Here is a 22,052-nt window from a genome sequence, read left to right on the forward strand (position 1 = left end):
TTATTTTGGGTGGCTGAGAAGAAAAAAAAAATGGACGAGTCGGCGAAAACAAAAAGGAGGAGGTGGAAGAGGGGAACATTTCTTTTTTTTTTTTTTTTTTCTCTTCCAAAAAGAAATTCGTTTCGATTGACTATGGCTGCTGAAGATTCTACTAAAGAAGCTGCTCCTATTGAACTGACACCTGAACAATTGGCAGCTGCAGCTGCAAAGAAAGCCAAGAATGAAGCCAAAAATGAAGAAAAACGTCAAGCTAAATTGGCTAAATTAGCAGCAAAACAAGCCAAGGTAAAATGGAATGAAAAGTTATATCTTGACAAAGTGTATTCATCCTCTCTCTCTATCTGTCTATTTTTATATCTAATATATATGATTTTAGCTCGAAGAACAAAAGAAGAAGGCTCAAGCTAATGAAAATTCCGAAAAGAAGAAGAAAAAGGCTAACAAGACTGAAACTCCTGTCTATGTGAACAAAACACCTAAGGGTGAAAAGAAAGGTAAACAAAACAGAATACAACAAAAGAGAAAAAAAAAGGCTTAAACTGAATATTCCTTTTTTTTTTTGTAATGATGCTTGAATTAAAATAGATATGAGTGAACCTATGGCTAATGCATATGATCCTCGTGCAGTTGAATCAGCTTGGTATGACTGGTGGATCAAGGAAGAATTCTTCAAACCTCAATTAACTGAAGATGGTGAAATCAAACCCGAAGGATCATTTATTGTGCCTGCACCTCCTCCAAATGTAACTGGTTCTCTTCATATTGGACATGCTTTGACAGTGGCTATTCAAGATACTTTGGTACGTTGGAACCGTATGTTGGGTAAGACTGTACTTTTCAACCCTGGTACAGATCATGCTGGTATTTCTTGTCAATCCGTGGTGGAAAAGAAATTATGGCAAGAATCCAAGATTACTCGTCATGATTTGGGTCGTGAAGCTTTTGTTGAAAAGGTGTGGGAATGGAAGGAAAAATATGGTAATCGTATCTATGAACAATTTCATCGTTTGGGTGCCTCTTATGATTGGGATAGAGCTGCTTTTACTATGGATCCTGTAAGTTGAATCATTCATCTATATATATATATAAATATATATAATGCTTATAAAACTCTTTTTTTTTTTCTGGATTAGAAATTATCAAAAGCTGTTCGTGAAACTTTTGTCCGTCTTCATCGTGAAGGAACTATTTATCGTGCCAACCGTCTTGTGAATTGGTGTGTTCGTCTCAATACTGCTTTGTCCAATTTAGAAGTAGAAAACAAGGAAATTACTGGTCGTACTTTGATGAATGTTATTGGTTATGATGAAAAGGAAAAGTTTGAATTTGGTGTTTTGAATGAATTTGCTTATCAAGTGGAAGGAAGTGATGAACGTATTGTCGTCGCTACTACTCGTATTGAAACTATGCTCGGTGATACTGCTGTTGCTGTCCACCCCAATGATGAACGATATAAGCATCTTCATGGCAAATTTGTGATTCATCCCTTCTTGGATCGCCGTATTCCTATTGTGACTGATGATATTGCTGTTGATATGGCCTTTGGTACTGGTGCTGTCAAGATTACTCCTGCTCATGACTTTAACGATTATGAAGTTGGTAAACGACATAATTTGGAATTCATCAATCTTATGAATGATGATGGTACTTACAATGAAAATGCTGGTCCTTACAGTGGTATGAAACGATTCCATGTGCGTACCAAGATCATTGAAGATTTGAAAGCCAAAGGTTTGTTTGTGGATGTCAAGGAAAATCCAATGACCGTGCCTGTATGTAGCAAGTCTGGTGATGTGATTGAACCTATTATGAAACCTCAATGGTGGGTGAATTGCAAACCTATGGCCGAAGCTGCCTGTCAAGCTGTACGTGATGGTAAACTCAAGATTGCTCCCAAGGTTTCTGAAGGTGATTGGTTCCGTTGGTTAGAAAATATTCAAGATTGGTGTATCTCTCGTCAACTCTGGTGGGGTCATCGTGTCCCTGTTTATTATGTTTTGATGGATGATGTTACTCCTGATTATTCTGATAATACGTATTGGGTTAGTGGTCAAGACGAAGCTGATGCTCGTGCTGAAGCTGAACGCAAATTCCCTGGAAAGTCATTCACTTTGGAACAAGATCCTGATGTTTTAGATACTTGGTTCTCCTCTGGTTTATGGCCTTTCTCTCTTATGGGCTGGCCTGATAAGGTAATAACTTTTCAGATAACTAAAAAAGAAAAAAAAAAGGAGGATCTAGTGTATATGCTTGGAAAATCTAAGAAGAAAATAATATTTACCTATTTATTGATATATATATATATATATATAATATATTTAGACTGAAGATATGATGAAATTCTATCCTTCTTCTTTACTTGAAACTGGTTGGGATATTCTCTTCTTCTGGGTCGCTCGTATGGTGATGTTTGGTATTAAATTGACTGGTCAAGTTCCCTTCACTGAAGTCTTTTGTCATGCTATGATCCGTGATGCTCATGGTCGTAAAATGTCAAAATCACTTGGTAATGTCATTGATCCTGTTGATGTGATTGAAGGTATTTCTTTGGAAGGTTTACATAATCGTCTTTTGGAAGGAAATCTTGATGCAAAGGAAATTGCCAGAGCTAAGAGTGGACAGGTAATAAATATGAAATAACAAGAACTTTTTCTTTATATATTTACATTATTCATCTTTTATTAGAAAGCGGATTTCCCCAAGGGTATTCCTGAATGTGGTACGGATGCTCTTCGTTTCGCCCTTTGCTCTTATACTACTGGTGGTCGTGATATCAACTTGGATATCTTACGTGTGGAAGGTTACCGCAAGTTCTGTAACAAGATTTGGAATGCCACTCGTTTTGCTATGATGAAATTGGGATCAGATTTCAAGCCTGTAGCCTCTGCAAAGGTATTTACTATCTCTATTTAATAATTGGAATAATTTCCTAAACTTTTTTTTTTTTTTTTTTTTTTTTTTTTTTTTTTTTAGCCTTCTGGTAACGAATCTTTAGCGGATAAATGGATCTTACACAAGTTGAATAGAGCTGCTGTGGAAACCAACAAGGGATTGACAGAACGCAACTTTTTGACTGCCACGAACGCTGTGTATCAATTCTGGCTATATGAATTATGTGATGTATATATTGAAGTGATCAAGCCTCTCTGTGATATGGACACTACCAATGATGAAGTTGCTGCCAAACGCAAGATCACTGCACAAAACACTTTGTATACCTGTCTTGAAGCTGGTCTAAAATTATTACATCCATTCTCACCTTTTGTAACCGAAGAATTGTTCCAACGTCTTGAACGTCGTCCTGGTGATGCCACTAAATCTATCGTTTTGGCCAAGTATCCTGTTAATGAACCCACTTATATCAACGAACAAGCTGGCAAAGAATTCGATATGGTATTTGAAACAACAAAAACTATCCGTAGTTTGGCTGTTCAACTCAATAAGAAAAAGGATGCCGTAGCATATGTACATACCGCCAACAAGGAATTGGTTGATTTATTCACTGCTGAAACTCCCTCCATTTTGGCTCTTGCTCGTTCCATCAAGAGTTTGTCCATCTCTGACAAGACTGATCCTCCTGCTGATACTGAAGCTGCTCAAATCAATGGGGATATTGCTGTATATTTATTGAAATAGATGAATTAGTTACCTAAGTTATATATATATTTTTTTTTTATATTTATATATATATATATATATATAATAAAAATCCGTTTTCTTTATGATACAATATCGATGGGCGCCGTTTGAAACTCATTAACAAACTGGCATAATAGTTCACCTGATAGATGATAGCATTGATGATGATTTTACTATTCAAAATAATGACAAATAGTGGTTGTACAAGTCACCTTTCGGAAATCTCGGATCTCCTCCATTTTGATCATATGTAAATATCTCATTTTTCCAAAATATCCTTTTTACGACTTTTCCAAAAGTTAAAACTCACCTCTTTTTTTTTTCTTGTCACCCTCCAATCTCTCTCTCTCTCTTTTTTTTTTTCTTTTCCTTTTCATTCTGACTTTTTTTTAACACCATCCTCATGTTCTTATAGCTATTTAATTAGCTCCTTTTTTCTTTCTTTTTATATATATTTTATTATCCTATTGATTTTCTTTGTGACTTACAAAGCCCTCCATACTTTTGCGTTTATTCTTTTTTTTTTATTTCACCTTTTTTTTTTTTTTACCGTTATTTTTTATTCCACGCAAACCGTTGAAACAATATGTTATTAGAACAAATATGCCCTGGACAGGTCAATTCTGAAACTCAAGCTATTCATGTCTTTGTTTGCAATGATACTCGTTATATTGTAAGTTTATCTCATCTTTAACCTTTTTTATATATGAACATTATCATGACTTTTTTTAATATTATATTAGGCTTATGCTAGTGGTGACAAGGTGGTAATTTATGCAGATCCCAACATCTTTATTCAAATACTGTCAGTACAACAACAACAATGTGAAGCATCAATACATAACTCAGTGATGGCCATCACAAGTCATGCTCCTTCAAGTCAGGTATTAAAGAAAAAAAAAAAAAAGGAAAAAGATCTATTGGTATACAAGTGGTATATCTTCTCCATCTTAACGTATCTATTTATTATACACATAACATTTATTTCCATATTATGATTTTTTATAGTTGGCTGTTGCTTTTGGGTGTCGTGTACAATTGTTTCAATACGACGTTGAAACACAAAAGGTAAAAATGGAAACAAAAAAAATATGTTATATCAATACATGTCATTCTTTTATACTTAGCTTTCTAAACTTTTTACTCTAAACAGTGGAAATATAACTCGGTGATTGATACGAGCAATAAAATCACAAGCCTGGATTGGAGTTTAGACGGTATATGAAAATAATGACGATAATGAATGATATCCTGACAATCATCTCTTCATGTTTATCAGGGCGATTATTATTAGCTGGGGAAAAATTGGCAATATGGCAATATAAAGATTCTCAATGGAACGAATTATGGACAGTGACACCTGCTTCTAGGATTATGTTGGCTCAATTCTCTCCTAATAATACCCTATTTGCTACTGTTGGACAGGTAGAGTGTGATGATAATGATGAGGATGATGATTCAATATAAGCAGAATTATTTATATGGTATTATTATATAGTTTGATCAATTGGTGACACTTTGGTATCGCACTGACTCTATCATAGGTAAACTCGAAATATTCTTTTTTTTTTTTTTTTAATCCCACATATGGATTAAGGCATTTCTTTAATATTATATTTATAGAATCGACCTTGACTTATGACTTTATATATCTAAATCATCCTCGTGATGTTACATACTTTGCATGGAGGCATTTACCAGCAGAAAGCGGGTAAGCTCATTTCACGACAAAAGAAAAGGATCATCATGCAAAAAACTAGACTGATATTCGTCTTTCTTTCTTTCTTTTTTCTCTCTCTCTCTCTGTCTTACTGGATATTAGATCATCGGATTGTACCTTATATACAATGTGTCGTGATGGAGTAGGTAGATTTTGGAGTCCTACTGATATCAATTTGCCTCATCGACTTTATATGTGTGCCGTCATTGATCCAAGTCAATCTCTAGTAACAGCTGATTCGTCGGCATCCATATGCTCATCGTCTCATAATTCTATGATGACCACTTCTACGTCTGATGACTATTCTACCAACAGTAGCAACAACGACAATAACACTCATCATATGGAAGAATTCTCACCGATTCATTATATCGATTGTGATGAATTACGAAATGCCATAAAAGTCTACGAAATCCGTCAAGCCAATGCTCATCACCGTCATCATCAACATCATCATTATTCACTAGATCAGCAATTGGAAAAAGTCAAGAATTTGATACGTGATACACCAGACTTACTCTTTCGACTACAACCAGATGGATCTATTATCTTTTGGGGTGTTCAGGTATGTTGATCAATAGATAAGAGAGAGAGAGAGAGAGAGAGAGGAAAAAAAAAAAAAGAAGGCAAGTATATTCCTTCATCTCACCTTTTGATTTATTACATGGAATTGACCTTCTTATATCTTTTTTTTTTCTAGTATCTCAATTCATGGCCTCGTCGTATACCAAAAACCTTTGTCATACTTCGAATCGATCAAGCTGTAGATCCTAAAGATGGTGCCTTCTTTTTAAACAAAGTACATATAGTCCATGATCTGTCTCATATTCAATCCTTATGTAAGATTTTCAGTCAATCAAAAGGCACATGTATTTATCTAACATTATTTATTTTATTTAGCAACCATTAAACCTGTTGAGTTATCAATTGTAGCCAAGAATTCTCATGGTGAAATCAGATGTTATGGTCTGAATTTGGTGGATTTTTTAGATTCGACCTCTTTTGAACCTCGACTTCGACTTAAATACTCTTGGGCAGGTCATCAACAGCCTATCACCAATATCATCCAAACTCAAGGCAACCGATTTTGCACGATCAGTACTGATGGACAAATCAACTTGTGGAACTACGGATTATACCAGGTAAGAATCATAGTATTGGATAATATATTTCATTTTTATTCCTTCTCATCTGTCTTTTTTTTTTTTAATTTTATTTTTTATTTCAGACATCAGGACTCCTTACGACACAATTGCTATTAGATCGCTCAGTACAAGTACGTCATGCTGTTCTCTCAGTGCCAATCGACAATGGTAAGCTAACAAGAATAAAAGGAGCAATATAGTCATTAAATTTTGTGGATGATCATACATAGTACTGATTTCTTCTCTTTCTTCTTTTTTTATGATTATTTTCATTTACATGACATTATAGATAGGCTATTCGCGGTTTACAATGGGAAACAAGTCTTGATTTACGAATTCGATAGCCTAGATCATCATCTTCATCAGCATCATCAAGAATTGCCAATGTATGATAGTGCTGCACCATTGTCTTCACTCTTTGTTCACGATATTGATGATCAAGATGATAGCAACCACACATCCCGTTTGATGACGACATCAGCTTCCTTTAGTTCAACCGATATCTCATCATCAAAACGATACCTCCTTTTTGGTTTATCAACAGCCACATCCAAACTATTTACTTGGGAAATTAATGATATTGGACTCTATGGTAAGATATGCAACATTGTATATCGAGGATGTCAACATATGTCATGGGAAGTGGAACCCACTGTGGTAACACCAACTAGGCATCAACGGATGAATGGTACAGCAGCCAAACTTCTTCGCAAGTTAGCGACGGGATCAACTTCAGAACAATATGATAACGACAGCAGTGATGCGAAGACAACGGTAATGACCCTGGATTTTGTGGTTGGAGTCAAGTCCATATTATACTTTTACGGCATCCAAGACGACCAGAGTGATCAGCATAGGGATACAAAATGGGATCTGCTTTATCAATTAGATACTGGACTGGAAAATATTTTACAAGTGTGTTGTGCGAGTAGCAATATTGCTATTGGTAAGTAAAAGAAAAAAAAAGGATTACTAGTTATGAATGGCTTTATATAAAATACCTTTTTTTTTTTGAATAGTATCTTCGGTGGGTGATATATATAGACTTTCTATTTGGATGGAAATAAGAACAAATGTAGCTCCCTGCTTTATCAAATCTTTTGAATTTAAGTAAGTGATTTATCAAACAAATGATGATGATGGTAATACTGAATACCGTGTCTTCTTCTCTTACATGATTCTGTAGTGAACGTATTCAAGATATTGCATGGTGTATATCCTCAGATGCTCAGTTCTTTTTGGCCGTTGCTTTTCAACATCGAGTATCCATTTATGGTCAGAAGAGGGCCACTCAACTCAAGGATGATTTAGACGTCTGGACACTTTATACTGAATTTGATGTCGATACGTAAGTGAAGCTAAAAAACAAATGAATAGGAAGAGTGGTTCTTGGGTATAGATTGATCATTTTTTTTCTTCCACTCTCTTTTTTTTTTTTTTTTTCATGGTTTATAGTGAACAACGTATTTCTGGTGTGATATGGGTGGCACATGGTGGTCTAATAGTAACAGCTGGGAATCAAGTTCGTTCTTACTTGAAATGGTTGACAGTTCAAGAGGAAGGTATGAAAGAAACAGGCAGATAATTTTTTTTTTTTTAACTGTGTTATCCTTGTAGATACATCTTTGAAAAATACCGCAAGTCTTTATGATCTCTCTTATGAAAACAATGGACCGCTTTCTCTGTACCATCCTCGACATCTTTTACATTACTTGTTATGGGGCAAAGTGGATTTGATCAATACCGTACTACAATCACTCTTACGATTCCTTCGACAGGTGATAGAAACAGATTTTGATCATCCGGTTGAATTAGCACCTCCCTTCTCATTGGAAAAGATATTAGCACTACAAAATGTAAAACTAGACTCGTGATATGATGGAAAAAAGGGGATAGTGATGAAGAAAGTATATATATATATATATATATGCAGCTATTAATCCTTATCTTTTTATTTGTTAGAGTGATACTCTCAAGATCAAGCCCTCGCAACAACAACAACAACAACAACAACAACAACAGTACAATGCCTTATTCGGTGGATCCGACAATGAAAACCAATCTTACGCGTAAATGAGATGTTAAAAGACATGGGGTTTGAGGGGTAAATGCTTTTATTGACTTTTTATTGACTTTTTTTTAAATTAAGATTTGATGATGACAGTGACGAAGATTTGAGTCGACCTTTATCCATCATGGAAGCTGGTCAACTGAAAGATATGTTGAAAACACGACAGCTGCCTGGATTATCTGATAATGAACGAATGCATCTGCTTGCTATGATTGATAGCTTTGTGGAGGTAAGAAAAATGCAGACTACTAAAGAAGAGATCTCAGTCTGCGTTTTGTTTTTATTATTCCATCTATAGATCTCGAATCAAGGTGAAGCACTGGATGAAAATGGTGCTCGATTTACTGCGTTGCTTGAAAACCACTTCCATTTGAACAAGATGCTTCCTCCTGAAGAACAAAAAATGGACTTGGAGTCACGGGATATTGCTTATGCTCTTCATAGTCAATCACAGGTAACCAAAGATTATATTTTTATTTATATTAACCGACAGACTCTTTGTATGGTTATTTTTAGGATATACTGTTGGAACGGTGTATTCGACTTTGTGGTGGGAAACTATTATGGCAGGATGCAAGATCATTAGGACTCTTCTTATGGTTACAAAAAATAGATGTTGTGGTAAGCAAATGATGATATGCATATGTGTATGTGTGTCTATATTTTGAAAGAAAAATATCGAATAATATTCATACCTATATAATGTTTTTTTTTTTTTTTTTTTTTTTTCACTGGTTTCAAATAGAAAGAACTTTTGGCTTCCATAGCAAGAAACACTTATTTGGCTAAAGAAGACCTCAAGGATCCGGTTGACTGTACTCTGTTCTATTTGGCATTACGAAAAAAGTCATTGTTACAAAGCTTATGGCGAACAGCTACTTATCATAAAGAACAACGGGTGATGATCACTTTTCTGGCGAATGATTTTACTCAACCTCGATGGCAAAAGGCCGCAGCCAAGAATGCATTTGTATTACTAGGAAGACAACGTTTCGGTAAGATCATTTTTATGATTTTCTGTATAAATGCATGATTGACTCTTTTTTTTTCCCCTAGAATATGCTGCTGCATTCTTTTTACTGGCAGACAAACTCAAGGATGCTATCAATGTGATTTTGAAAAATCTGAAGGATTATCAATTGGCTATTGTCATCTGCCGTGTATATGATGGTACGTAAAAGATGAAACCGTTCACAAACACACATATCTCATATTCCATTTTATTTTACAGGTGATGACAGTCCGTTACTCAAGGATATCTTGAACAACTATGTGATACCTCTTGCTATTGAAACAAACGATCGTTGGCTTCTTACCACTGCTTATTGGCTTCTTGGAAATAAGCATGACGCTGTTCGATCCATTATTGTACCATTATCACAAATCAAGCTAGCTGGTTCGACAGAATTGATTAAATCAGAATCTCAAACATCTATTTTCAAACTTGCTATATCAGATCAACAAGATAAGGAAGTGAAGGAAGAAAATGACTCTGCTGCGACTGTGAACGATCCGACTCTTTTCATTTTGTATCAACACGTGAAGCAACATGTTCTACAACTACACAAAGGTTTGGGAATACCATATGAATTGGAATACCTCTTCTCTCTTCAGGTTATTCGTGCTTATGAACGCATAGGTTGTCCTCTTCTCTCTTTGTATGTTATGACTCGTTACCCTATGAAGTCACCATCTCCTAACAAATTGCAAGCAACGATAATCAATAACGACAACGGGGATACATCTTTAACAATAACATCCGATGAAAAAACGTCGTCCCGGGCAGCTGATCTCTTTGCTGACGATGGTAATGACATTTTCGCATCCACTGGAAAACAGTCCAAAGCAGTGGATCTTTTTGCAGAGGATGGGGATATCTTTGCTACCGGAAAACAATCCAAGACGACCGATCTCTTTGCTGATGATGATATATTTGCCGATCTCAAGACAAGGACTCTATTAGAAAATGATGATGATATACAAGACAATCTCAAATATTTATCTTCTTCACAAGATATCTCTGAAAGTGAGACAATAGAAGATGGATATGGAGAACTTGGATCTTACAAAGGTTTGCTGGTTATTCGTATACTTCAGGTAAATATACATATGTGAATATATACATACACACACAAAAAAAGAAAAAAAAAAGAAAAAAGAAAAGGAAAGGAAGTGTAAAGTTATTTGATCTGAACAATTTCTTCTTATCAATTAGACGATTTTCCACTCTGCTGCTGCGATGTGTCACTCTATTCCTGATAAGGTGTTGATATCTAAGTATCGTCAACAATATCTCGACAATCGACAAGTACTATTTGATCTTGGTGAAAAAATCGGTATCGACAAATCTCTATTATCCAAGCTTCTTATGGAAAAAAGCATTGAAACTGATGTGTTCCCATTGTACCTCCAAATTCTTGACAAGTGTGTACCTGATAATTTCAATATGCCGTACTTTCTGACATCATTCCAACTGGGGTGCTTCCAAATCTTTCAGGTGATCACCATTCGTCCATCCTTGGATTTATCTGCTTTGGTATTTATTGAAAACTGGATCGAGTATGTTAACACAAAAAAAAAAAAAAAAAAAAAAGAAAAAAAAAGAATGGTATTGAATCTAACATATCTTTACTTCTTTTTCTTGGGGTTGTCAAATTTTCAGTGATGTGATAGACACTTTTTCTATATGGAATCGATTGATGAAAGATTATTTGCCAGCCATGTACAAATCAAATCGAACATTCAAAATTTGTTTAGAAGCCTATGTATGCCTGATCTTGGTGACGACAAAACAACGCCATTTTGAAAAGACTTGGACATTATTATATCACTTTACTGACTTCATGGATCATATCTATACGGAAGATCCGACCATGGTAATCACTACATTATTTGAAGACATCTTGAAGCATGAAGCGAAATTGGTAAGAAGAAGAAAAAGAAGATGGAAAAGAAGATTGGAAGAATATGATGAATAAACTCACTGACTATAATAACATGATTTATATTATTATTTATTATTAGGTTGAAATGGACCCAGAAGATTTTGAAAGTTTCTCTGATGAAAGTTTGTTCGGTTTCGATCTCAATGAAGAAAAATATAAACCATGGCAAGATTTTCAAGATCATTCAATTGGTGCAATCGTACTTGAATTGGCTTCTTTGAATGCGGTTTTATCTAATCTTGAACAAGGAATGCATCACGCCAAAAACAATAAAATCAACAATTCTGGTAGGGATAACATGTTGATATAATACGTTTGTTAAAATATATATATATATATATATGGTTGCTTTTATCATAGATGATCTGGTGGATTTTGTTTGGACTACTCTTTTGGATCCAATAGCTTATCGTGCTCATTGTTTACAATCTAAAATGGAAAACGAATTAGACCATGATCTTACAAGAAGTATGATTTATTAAAAAAAGAGAGAAAAAAAATATAGAGACGAATAACTGATTGCTATGAATATCTACGTATCATCACTCTAAACTGATTTTTTTTTTTATCATTGCTAGGTAATATTTTAAAACATTTCAAGACACTTCGACAAAAGAAATATTGGCACTCTCTCAAGACATTATTTCCAGATACACATTTATTACCATTTGCTCAACTCTCTGTAAGTAAATAAATAAAGATACTAGATTGGAATAAGGATAAAAAAAAAAGATCCAGAAAACTCATCAAATTGTATCACTTTTTAATTATTCTTAGCCTCCTGAAATAAACGTTTTATCTGGTGAACCACATCATCCTCATTCCAATACCGTTTACAATGCAGGTACAACGATTCATGCATTCTGCATTAACTTGGTAAACTCATTTTTTCTATTATGTGTATAATGTACTGATCTAACTTTTTTTCCTTTTTAGAAAACTGGAACCAATGGTAAACTAGGGGATATAGTGGCTGTTTGTACCAAATCGGAAATTCAAGAGATTGATATGAACAATGCTCAAAGATTTAGTGCTGTAAGTGATTTGTTTCTTTTTTTTTTTTTTTTTTTTTTTAATCTTACTTAGCTTTGACCAATATTCTTTTTTTTTTCTTCATATATAGCCTCTACATCGTGCTGGATCAACCTCATCCAAAGATTGGAATATGCACGAATTTGTGGAAAGTTATCCTGACACCGAAGAAGAAATGGATTCTGTTACTTCCGATATGGAACCAGAAAGGGACCCTCATCATTCTCATCATCACCCACATACCCATCATCACAACAACAACAACAACAACAACGATAATAATACGGCAGTCAAATCACCTGTTGGAGGTAAACGACATGGACTTCATCATCATTCATCATGTGCTTCTACCAAATCCAGTACCGCATCTACCCCGATCTCTCCTATGGCAGGTCGATTGTTACAACCAGAAGATAGAATTCAAAATTCAAGTTTTGACAATTTGCATGAAACTCTCAAAAAGTCATTGGGTGTAGGTAAGTATCGTTCAAAATAGGGAAATATGTGATCAAATAAATTTTATTCTGATATTCTTTCTTTTTTTAGGAAAAGAAGGCTCGGATGTTTCAAGATCACCTACTGGTGTTAGCTCAGTAGGATCGGTCACAGAAAATAATGAACGCATGGTATATTAAAAAAAAAATACAAGCTTGATCATCTTCTCATCACATAGTTTTTTTTTTTCATTTATGCAATCTAATTAGATCACGCTCAAAAGGTCCATCAGAGCTACTTGTGCTGAAACACATCCAGAATACCCATTTTGTAGGTTTTTTTTTTTGATTAATAAACAAAAGGAAATAACTTTAGTTTTTATTTTATTCTTTTAGATATCACTGGATGCGAAGTGACAAATGACGGTCCTAGTGCAATCTTATGGCAATTTGGTCAGGAACGTGAAATCACCAATTATTATGGTTGTCGAGGTAAAGTGACAAGAATTCATTTTGATGCCTTCGGTCAAAAATTTGGTGCTGGAGATACAACTGGATCTTTATGTCTTTGGAAATTTGATTCTCATGCGCAACCCAACAAACCCTATTATGTATGTGAATGAAATTTAAGTAAGGTTTGAAATGAATGTACTTAAAAACTATTTTTTTTTTTTTTTTTTTTCAAATAGACAACCATGTGTCATTCAAAAGCAACAAGGGACTTTACTTTTTTGAATTCTAGCAGCTTATTGGCCACGGCAGGAACATCGGTTACGATGAGTAGAAAGTAAAAAAAATAAATAAATAAATACAAATAAATAAATTACTAACCTTATATTATACTTAGGCGAGATCATTTATGTATATGGGATCCTCTTTTACCTCCTTCGTCCTCGATGGTGTGTTGTAAGTCAAAATAAATAGACTTGGATGGTTGTTGATTTTCTTTTTTTATTCTAGCATTACCAGGACATGATAATGGAGCTTATGCTATAGCGTATGAAGGTCAAGGTCATCTTATTTTCTCAGGTGGTAAACGTGGTGAAATTGTTGTTTCGGATATTCGGCAAAGGTCAACAATGCATACATTTACAGCACACTCATCTCGGATTCGATCAATTGCTATTGATAACCAAAACCACACCTTAATTACTGGATCCATTGATGGTGAACTCAAGGTAATAACAAACATGTATTATTTTGATGAATTATTTATTTTTTTTTTTGTTGGGTCATATAGATTTGGGATGCAAGTACATATAAACTTCAACAAACATTCGACATTCAACCTCGGAATAGATTCCTTGCTCCAAGTTTTAATAGGATTCCTGTAAGTGATTAGGTTAACGAGGGAAATGGACACTCATCTTTTTTTTTTTTTAACTTTCTAGCTCAAGGCGTTTGGTGTTACACAGATACAAACCGTAGATAGTAGTAGTTATATTTATACTTCAGGGCCAGGCGGCATTATCAGATGTACTATGTAGTTTAAGGATAAAAAAAAAATAAAAAATAAAACATTTTGTGTATGATATCTTATTGAAAGGATAAAATGATATTGTTTATTTATGTGATGGTATATGGATGGGTATGATATTCTTGACAAGAAAGGAATATTATAAAACATAAAACGAAGGGGTTGTATCAATAGATAGATAAATATAAATAGATAAAAAAAATATGTCTGTGAGTTGTGCGCGGGAAAGGAGAGATGTAGTTCAAATATGTATACTTATATATATATAGATATAAAAAGGGAGAACTAGATAAGGAATGACCAGATTTCTAAATGGACACAGTTGAAATGCGGATTCAGGGATAAACATTCATTGTCAAAGGTGGCACATGGCTCCGAGTGGCCTTTTTCCAGATCTTGATTTAACCAAAGCCCGAACCTTCCTTCACCTCCACCCATGGCAATACAATCAATGGTTGAATAGAAAAAATATTCATTCTTACCTGTCCATGGAAATACTTTGATTTTCGGTATAGGATGATGATCTGTATTGGTAGGTAAAGAGATTTTCCATAAGAAACTTTTTCAAAAAATTAAAATAATATATTAGTATACATTCATTCTAGTCTTGATTTTTTTTTTTTTTTTTTTGGATTACCATTCACCCGTTCCATAATAAGATAATCCAGGTTGAATAGATTCGTTTAAAAAAGCACCGAACACCTACTTACCCCCGAAAAAAAAAAAAAGAAAAATGATCAGGTCAAAAATAGAAAAAAAAAATCAACATCATCATTACCTGATGATCATCATCTTTTAAAACCATAATGCATGGTCCAGAATCCATTGTAGAACGATATAATGTTGATAAACTCGTTCCATGATGATTCATACTGTAAAGTAATTTCCATTCTGAGGCAAGACGATACCTGCGAGGTAAATAAGGTCGTAACTAAATAAGTAAGTGATAATAATAATAGTAATACAAAAAAGAAAAATCAGAATATGTTCATATTTTTTTTTTTTTTTTTTTTTTTTTTTTTACTTGTTCAGCCAATAAGTCAGTCAAAAGAGGTAAAGTGGTAGGATCATGATGATGAATCAAGGTAGGAGGAGGAATATCAAATTCATCGACAAATTGAATTCTTTTGGCAGAAGGGATTTGACTGGCCATGACCAAGGCGTCCATAGCTGGTGTGATGTGTTGCATATTAATTTGACAGACATTCTTTTCATCCACTTGATTGCAGGAAGATTGGATGACAAGATTTGGATTCATTGGTGATATGGTGGATGATATACAGGATGATGATGATGATGATGCTGATGCTGATGATGATGATGTTGATGATGAAATGCTATTGTTGCTACTAGTGCTGTTATGACACATCATATGATCAATTTCTTTTTTCTTTACTGTCTTTCTATGTCGATGATGATGATGATGAAAAACAGAACTTTTGGTGATGGAAGTAGTAGAGCCCGATTTGTGACCAAAAGTTGGAGTTCTAGTTGGTTCCAAACCTAAAAATAAATAATAAATAATAATAAATAATATATATAATATATATTTGTTAATGAATTTACCTAATAATTTACATACAAAGCGAGTAATGGGTGATTTTGTTGTATCATAAGAATGTTTAGCGTGTTTATCTTCATGATCATCAGTGATTGATCGATGAAGTGGAAGATAACCATCTTTTGTTGAATCAGATATAAGTTGAGTAGAACAAGTGGATGCACCTCGATGATGTTTCATATTTTTTATTAAATACAAAAAAGAATAAAAAATCCTTTATTTGAGGAGAAGAAAAAAAAAAAGGGAAAGAAAAAGAAAATAAATATCAAAATGGGAAAAATATTCAGTTTATAATCAAAAATAAAGGGGGTGACCAAAAAGGAGAAGAAGGGAGACAACTAACAAAGAGATTCATGCATTAACATTTTTCCACAGATTCTATATAAATAATAAAAAAAAAAATAAATAAAACTTATTGTTATTTAATATTTTAGCAACTTACTGTTTTCTATAACTTACCTAATTAATAAGTATCATTTCATTTGATATAAATATCATACGATCTCTTCTTATATTCATAAGGATAATCATCTGGATATTCTTCCAAATAACATATATATATATATATATCTATATATAAAAAAAGTAAGAATTCATTTTTTTTTTTTACCGTTTATCCGTTGATTCCAAATAATAATACTAATCATACTGGTGTACATTATTTACGCGTAGTATTCCTTTTTTTTTTTTTTTACTTATTTTCTTCATTTACCATCAGTTAGAAACTATCAAATTATTATATTATCCTTCATATCGTTGTTGTCGAATATTCTTTGCCAATTTGCTTCGTTTTCGAAAAAGAGTTTGAAGTCTTAAAAGAATATAAATAAAAAAGACAAGGCAAAAGTAAAATAAAAAAGACGTATGTTCCATAATAAAGGAAAGAAAAAAAAAAAAAATAAAAAAAAAAAAACAAAAAAATAGCGTGTATTTAGTGAAAATAAGGTTCAGCCTTTTGAACCCAGATTATCCCTCTTCCATAATATCATTTGTTTCCAATATGCAGCTTCAAACAATCCTGCATATATACATTTAAACAGTAAAAAAAACTTTGATGATGATAAAATCCATTCCATAAATATAAAAGAAAATCTTTCATTACCAGGAAGAAATTTTTCTTTAAAAATTGATATGATTATGTATAAAAAAAACAGGATTTGCTTATATCATAGTATCCATTTGAAAAGTAATCATCATGTCATCCAACCACGTGTTTAAGGTACAAAAACAATCACTGATATACACCCTTATTGTTATTTTTAATGGAGGTCGCCACTTTCTTTTTCTGTTTGACTAATTGTTGATGTTTCTCATATCATATTGTTCGACAAAAAGACAATAATCATTGCCCTCTCATGAAATGTAACACATCATCTCATAATAACAGATATATTATCTGATGATGTTATATGCTGTGATGATGATAGCCGACGCCATATATATATATGAAAGATGAATAAAGTGTAAAGATTATAAATGTTTAGTTGATTTTTGTGGGGATGGTACTGGGTTTCAAAACCAAGCTGGTGACGGTTTTTCACCAAAGTTTTAACTTTTTACCCTCTCCCTCCACCTTTTTCTTATTTCTTTATTTTTTATTTTTTTTTTCTTCTGTTTTTTTTTTTTTATTTGTATTATAACAATGGCATTCCGAGTACCACCTACTGGACTTGCTAAACATGTCAACAATCTTATCAAAGGCAATTTATTGAAAAAGGCACCTGTTTGGCTTCCTGTTGTACAAGCCATTCCCCCTGGACCTTCTATTATTCGTTCTCAACAAGCTCAAGTGAATGTGAATGCACAAACTCCAGCTGAACAAGCTCTTTCTTCACCATTATCTACCAATACATCCATTCGACATAAACAAAAACATTTGCGAACCAAACCACCACGACCACACGCTATTGTTTATCCTGAAGATCGTCTTCGACGTCAGTTCTATAAAGATCATCCTTTTGAACTTTCTCGACCTAAAGTATTAGTGGAAAACGACGATGGACTGAACCGAACTGATTTTAGTCAACTCATGTTACCTGGTATGCGTTTATCTGAAGTGGATGGTGAAGCGTAAGTTGTAAAAAAAAAAAAAAAAAAAAAAAAAAACGCAATCGTAATAAATATTTAACTTTTTATTTTTTTTTTATTTGCTTAGTGTGATTAAATATCAACTTCATCTCATGACTGAAGAAGGTATGCCTGAACGAAAAGCCTACGCCAAAGCAACCTCTGAATTCTATCTCATTCGTGCTCAACAAGAAAAAGAAGAACGTGAAGCTAGAGAAAAAATGACCAAATTACTCCAGAATACTACTTCCAACAAATATTCAAAGAAAGCCCTTTACCACGAAGAACAAGCTCTTTTGCAAGGCCAAGCTATGAACAACTAGATGTAGATTTCCCCTCTCCCCACCCGTCAACTTGTCATCCTTTTTCTTTTTCCTTTTTTTATATATTTTTGTTTTAGCAAATAGAGTCATCATTCATCCATTCTTACCAAATTTCATATATTATCTGTATACATTTTTTTTTTTGTCTTCACTTTGATTTTTTTTACATACACAAATATCTTTTCTTTTTATTGAATAATAAAAAACAAATACAAATAAATAAACAACTATACTAATATAAAAAAGAAATCATAACTATCAAAGACAAAATATCGTATATATTCAACCATAGGATGATCTTCATGAAAGAGAAGGAATTGACAAAGAGAATCGTTTTTTGGATTGACTAGGAATAGGTTCAGGTTTCAAGATGCCTAAATCATCACATCGTCCTAAAGCCAAATTGAGTCGCTATATAAAATAATATATAATAAATTAAAATTTGGCAATTGAATATCATGATCATCACTTTCTATTTGGCTTACCACAGCTAATCTATGTTCAAAATCGAATTTAGAATGACCAAGTGCTTTTTCCCAAAGATGACGACTACGTTCCCGACGCTCCAAAAACCAACATGAAATACCCGCTTCCCTACAAGGCGAGAAAATATGTAAGTAAAAAAAAAAAAAAAATTAATTTTTACCAAAGTGCAAAAGGTACAGCCCACGAATCTTGAGAAATGTTTTGTTGATGATCGATGATCCAATTCAGATGTAAAGTTGTACTATTATGATCACCCAAGACATTATGGAGAGAAGCACGGATCAGTAAAAGCACGGCACGATGATCAAAATGATCTGGGAGAGGCGTATCAGGAGCAACTTCGCGCATTCGAATACTATATTCTTCGTCTTCTCTTGCCTGGAGGGCTGCTAATGTGTTTTCCACCTTAGTCATATGTTGTTGTAATAAAATAGGGTTGATGAAAGACAGTTGATTCCAAATACACATGAATTCCAGAGCTGGGATATAGAAATCAAGATCTTGATACCCACTTGCCTGAAAAGCCATTACTTTTCGCAATACATAAGCGTCAATATCAGTCATACGTCCTCCAAGTTTTTTCACCACCAGATTGGATACCTCAGCAAAGGCAAGAATCGCTTCGGTGCGTAATCCCATCATTTCCAAACAAGCTCCTTGAGCATACTTGCAAAAAGCTGCCGACCAGTAATTTTGTTCACATAAAAAGCCAAATGCTTCAGCCGCTGGTTCCCAGTTGCCAGTAATCATATGATTAATAGCAATTTCAAAGCGACACGAGTTGGAGACTGCTACTTCGGCCCATTCGTTTTTGCTGATTTCAGCCGCATAGAGATAAGACTGTGTTGATAAAGGTAAATCTGATGCCAATCTTGAAATACGCCCTGCAAAGAAAAGATAAAATGCTGAATTGGGATAATAACGTTGAGCTTCTAAAAGTGTCTACAATAAAAAAAAATAGATGATGATCATTTATTTATTTAAATCAATGGTGGATGAGCTAATAAATGAAGTTCTTTTTTTTCATGAAATACTTACTTCCATGGCTGCTTTTGTGTATTGATCTGATAATAATTGTGGGACAAATGAGGTCGCTGCAGAATAATAAGCAAGGAGCCTAAAATAAATTGAATACATTTGAATATTACTTCCTTTCTATCTATCTTCATCTTTACTTACATCATAGTAGCCATAGATGAACGAACCCGTTTACTCTTCGCACATTCGTTCAGTAATTCAAATCCAAGTTTCTTGTCAGGTCGCCAACCAAGAACAGATACTGCCTTCAAAATTTTAGCAGGTAAAGCAGAAAGTACCAAATGCACGGCACCAATCCTATGATATGTGTGATGATCCAGAATGAGTCTGTTTCCTTTTCAAAATGATTTTTTTTGTTCCTTACCCAAATTGAACGCCTGAGACAGTATCACTATCCATATATTTTGTATGATCACTTCCCATTTTTTTGAATTCTTGCCAGACAATAGTGTAACTTGAGTATGCTAGTAAAAAAAAAAGTTAATTAGTAACCTTTTTTTTTTTTTTTTTTTTTTTTTTTTTTTTTTTTTAAAAGCATTACCTCGACGAAGATTAAGTCCACATTTGACATAGCTCATAACGGATTCTTGTAAAAGCTGAATGATGGCTATCTGTAAGCAACATTCGGCCTTTAGGACATGTGCACGCATTACACCATTGGGTGGATATTGAGAATGAGCACTAGACATTTCGGAAGGACGAACCACAGTCTTGGTATCAGTATTATTCTTGCCCATATAGTTTGATATATATCCAGCAATCAGAGATGGTTTTTTGGCAGCATCTAGTTGAGCTTTGGCGATATCATAAGTGGCATTCAAAGCATCCAAAGCCATTGTTTGATCTTTATCTGACGCAGTCTATCATCAATTAAACAAATAAATATAAATAATAATTGAGTAATCATATAAGGAAATATATCCCTCCCATTTCTTTCAATCTTACCATAACAGCTATATATCAGATCAAAAAGAAAAAAAAATGTAAATGTTCGTTAGTTATATCCTTTCATACATAATATGCCTTTATCATTCTTTTCTTACCTTTCAAAAACGCCATGGAACTAAGTGCAAGGGCAAACAATGGATCACTATATAATAATAATAAGAATAATATTAAAGTGAGTTTTGTTCTTAGGAAAGATATAAATGAGTATCGTATATAATACCTATCAGCGTTTTGTTCAAACAAAGTTTTCGCACTCATAAATCGATTGTTGAGCAAATGTCGTATACCGCGCAAAACAGGTTCAGCTATTTTGAGAGAAAAAAAAAAAAAAAAGAAAAGAAAAGAAAAGAAAAGAAATCATGAATAAAATAGGATACAGAGAAGTTTTTATTTTTTTTTATAAGTTACCTTCTTTTTCTTGTTCTTTGGGACCTAGGGTATTTGGCTTAATATTTTTCAAATCGATTTTATTGACGACTATCAAGTTGGCAGTAGCTTTGGTAGGGTCAGGACGAACAGGGATATCCAAAACAGGTGTAGGAGGTATAACAATCTTTGTTTTTTCACAGTTTGCCAAAGAAGAAGCGAGAACTAGAACAGGATGATGTTGGTCATCTTTTGTAAAAGGTGCAATGTCAGGTAATTCTTGATCGTCTGTTTCACATGCCACCGAGTCATCTTGAGTTAAACTTTTTTCCAAACTTTCATCAGTTATAATTGTCTTGTCTTCTTGTTGTTCTTGTTGTGGTTGTTGTTCAACTGCAGCTGACATTAAATGATTGTAAAAAAAAAAAAGAATGTAAAAGAGAGGAAGGGAAGAAAATTAAGAAGTATGTACAAAAAGGTTTTTTAGAGGAAAGAAAAAGGTACGCTTGTGGGGTTGAAATTCAGATCAATTTGGACTTTTCAACTTGTGTAACTTCACACATTTGATTTTCATCTCCATTTACACTATTTTTGCTACCATCATACAAAATAGCATTAGTTTAGCAAGCCCCCATACTAATTCTTCGATCATCCTCTCAGCAGTAGCATTTTTTCCTTTTTCCTCTTTTCCTTTATCGTCCTGACCGTAGTTAAAACGGTCTTAGTTACTTGTTGGGAGTAATCTTTTTTTTTTTTTTTTTTTTTTTTTAATGATGATGATAATGTACTAAATGATATAT

At 33.7% G+C, this 22,052-nt stretch overlaps 5 protein-coding genes across 5 annotated transcripts; 3 read left to right on the forward strand and 2 right to left on the reverse strand.

Moving 5' to 3' along the window:
• The first annotated feature begins 119 nt into the window (after window positions 1-119).
• Window positions 120-3,734, forward strand: BX664DRAFT_380261 (valyl-tRNA synthetase). Its single transcript, XM_051548893.1, has 7 exons — window positions 120-285; window positions 377-494; window positions 586-1,055; window positions 1,134-2,192; window positions 2,323-2,622; window positions 2,686-2,892; window positions 2,974-3,734. The coding sequence occupies exons 1-7, from the start codon at window positions 133-135 to the stop codon at window positions 3,634-3,636; spliced, it is 2,970 nt and encodes a 989-aa protein (XP_051398532.1). The 5' UTR covers window positions 120-132; the 3' UTR covers window positions 3,637-3,734.
• Window positions 3,735-4,490: 756 nt separating this feature from the next.
• On the forward strand, window positions 4,491-14,534 carry BX664DRAFT_338561 (RAVE protein 1 C terminal-domain-containing protein; the record flags this gene model as incomplete). The annotated part of the gene is made up of 36 exons (XM_051546457.1): window positions 4,491-4,523; window positions 4,648-4,707; window positions 4,793-4,856; window positions 4,919-5,064; window positions 5,138-5,183; window positions 5,263-5,350; window positions 5,462-5,924; window positions 6,060-6,198; window positions 6,260-6,501; window positions 6,588-6,672; window positions 6,794-7,450; window positions 7,524-7,614; window positions 7,691-7,852; window positions 7,960-8,066; window positions 8,122-8,360; window positions 8,467-8,573; window positions 8,654-8,804; window positions 8,874-9,029; window positions 9,092-9,196; window positions 9,321-9,570; window positions 9,632-9,745; window positions 9,807-10,672; window positions 10,791-11,134; window positions 11,238-11,499; window positions 11,600-11,807; window positions 11,881-11,988; window positions 12,099-12,202; window positions 12,298-12,396; window positions 12,457-12,555; window positions 12,644-13,028; window positions 13,099-13,134; window positions 13,350-13,597; window positions 13,676-13,773; window positions 13,834-13,892; window positions 13,947-14,164; window positions 14,227-14,534. The coding sequence occupies 36 exons, from the start codon at window positions 4,491-4,493 to the stop codon at window positions 14,326-14,328; spliced, it is 6,741 nt and encodes a 2,246-aa protein (XP_051398533.1). The 3' UTR covers window positions 14,329-14,534.
• BX664DRAFT_338571 (TLD-domain-containing protein) lies at window positions 14,526-16,314 on the reverse strand. The gene is made up of 5 exons (XM_051546458.1): window positions 16,030-16,314; window positions 15,488-15,966; window positions 15,242-15,394; window positions 15,101-15,165; window positions 14,526-15,022 (listed from the first exon to the last, which is right to left on the reverse strand). The coding sequence occupies exons 1-5, from the start codon at window positions 16,202-16,204 to the stop codon at window positions 14,749-14,751; spliced, it is 1,146 nt and encodes a 381-aa protein (XP_051398534.1). The 5' UTR covers window positions 16,205-16,314; the 3' UTR covers window positions 14,526-14,748.
• A 1,323-nt stretch (window positions 16,315-17,637) lies between these two features.
• Window positions 17,638-18,643, forward strand: BX664DRAFT_360899 (mitochondrial ribosomal protein S25). Its single transcript, XM_051548202.1, has 2 exons — window positions 17,638-18,094; window positions 18,180-18,643. Exons 1-2 carry the CDS (start codon window positions 17,667-17,669, stop codon window positions 18,412-18,414), a joined length of 663 nt encoding a protein of 220 aa, XP_051398535.1. The 5' UTR covers window positions 17,638-17,666; the 3' UTR covers window positions 18,415-18,643.
• BX664DRAFT_179271 (uncharacterized protein) lies at window positions 18,565-20,860 on the reverse strand. The gene is made up of 7 exons (XM_051540020.1): window positions 20,480-20,860; window positions 20,303-20,402; window positions 20,080-20,235; window positions 19,939-20,017; window positions 19,061-19,842; window positions 18,900-19,008; window positions 18,565-18,825 (listed from the first exon to the last, which is right to left on the reverse strand). Exons 1-7 carry the CDS (start codon window positions 20,772-20,774, stop codon window positions 18,715-18,717), a joined length of 1,632 nt encoding a protein of 543 aa, XP_051398536.1. The 5' UTR covers window positions 20,775-20,860; the 3' UTR covers window positions 18,565-18,714.
• Window positions 20,861-22,052: the final 1,192 nt, after the last annotated feature.

The sequence above is a fragment of the Halteromyces radiatus genome (assembly GCF_025201355.1).
Source record: "Halteromyces radiatus strain CBS 162.75 chromosome Unknown BX664scaffold_6, whole genome shotgun sequence".
NCBI classification, from domain to species: domain Eukaryota; kingdom Fungi; phylum Mucoromycota; class Mucoromycetes; order Mucorales; family Cunninghamellaceae; genus Halteromyces; species Halteromyces radiatus.

Excerpts from the sequence above, each read along its gene's own strand:
- BX664DRAFT_338571 (XM_051546458.1), bottom strand. The coding sequence starts at position 16,204 with ATGAAACATCATCGAGGTGCATCCACTTGTTCTACTCAACTTATATCT. Across the intron at positions 15,967-16,029 it reads CTTTGTATGTAAATTATTAG|GTTTGGAACCAACTAGAACT; the intron begins GTAAATTCATTA and ends ATTTATTTTTAG. Across the intron at positions 15,023-15,100 it reads TATTATGGAACGGGTGAATG|TTTCTTATGGAAAATCTCTT; the intron begins GTAATCCAAAAA and ends TTTTTGAAAAAG.
- BX664DRAFT_179271 (XM_051540020.1), bottom strand. The coding sequence starts at position 20,774 with ATGGCTTTGGATGCTTTGAATGCCACTTATGATATCGCCAAAGCTCAA. Across the intron at positions 19,009-19,060 it reads GCTGTACCTTTTGCACTTTG|GGAAGCGGGTATTTCATGTT; the intron begins GTAAAAATTAAT and ends CTCGCCTTGTAG. Across the intron at positions 18,826-18,899 it reads TTGAACATAGATTAGCTGTG|CGACTCAATTTGGCTTTAGG; the intron begins GTAAGCCAAATA and ends TATTTTATATAG.
- BX664DRAFT_380261 (XM_051548893.1), top strand. The coding sequence starts at position 133 with ATGGCTGCTGAAGATTCTACTAAAGAAGCTGCTCCTATTGAACTGACA. Across the intron at positions 286-376 it reads TAGCAGCAAAACAAGCCAAG|CTCGAAGAACAAAAGAAGAA; the intron begins GTAAAATGGAAT and ends ATATGATTTTAG. Across the intron at positions 495-585 it reads ACCTAAGGGTGAAAAGAAAG|ATATGAGTGAACCTATGGCT; the intron begins GTAAACAAAACA and ends GAATTAAAATAG.
- BX664DRAFT_360899 (XM_051548202.1), top strand. The coding sequence starts at position 17,667 with ATGGCATTCCGAGTACCACCTACTGGACTTGCTAAACATGTCAACAAT. Across the intron at positions 18,095-18,179 it reads TCTGAAGTGGATGGTGAAGC|TGTGATTAAATATCAACTTC; the intron begins GTAAGTTGTAAA and ends TTATTTGCTTAG.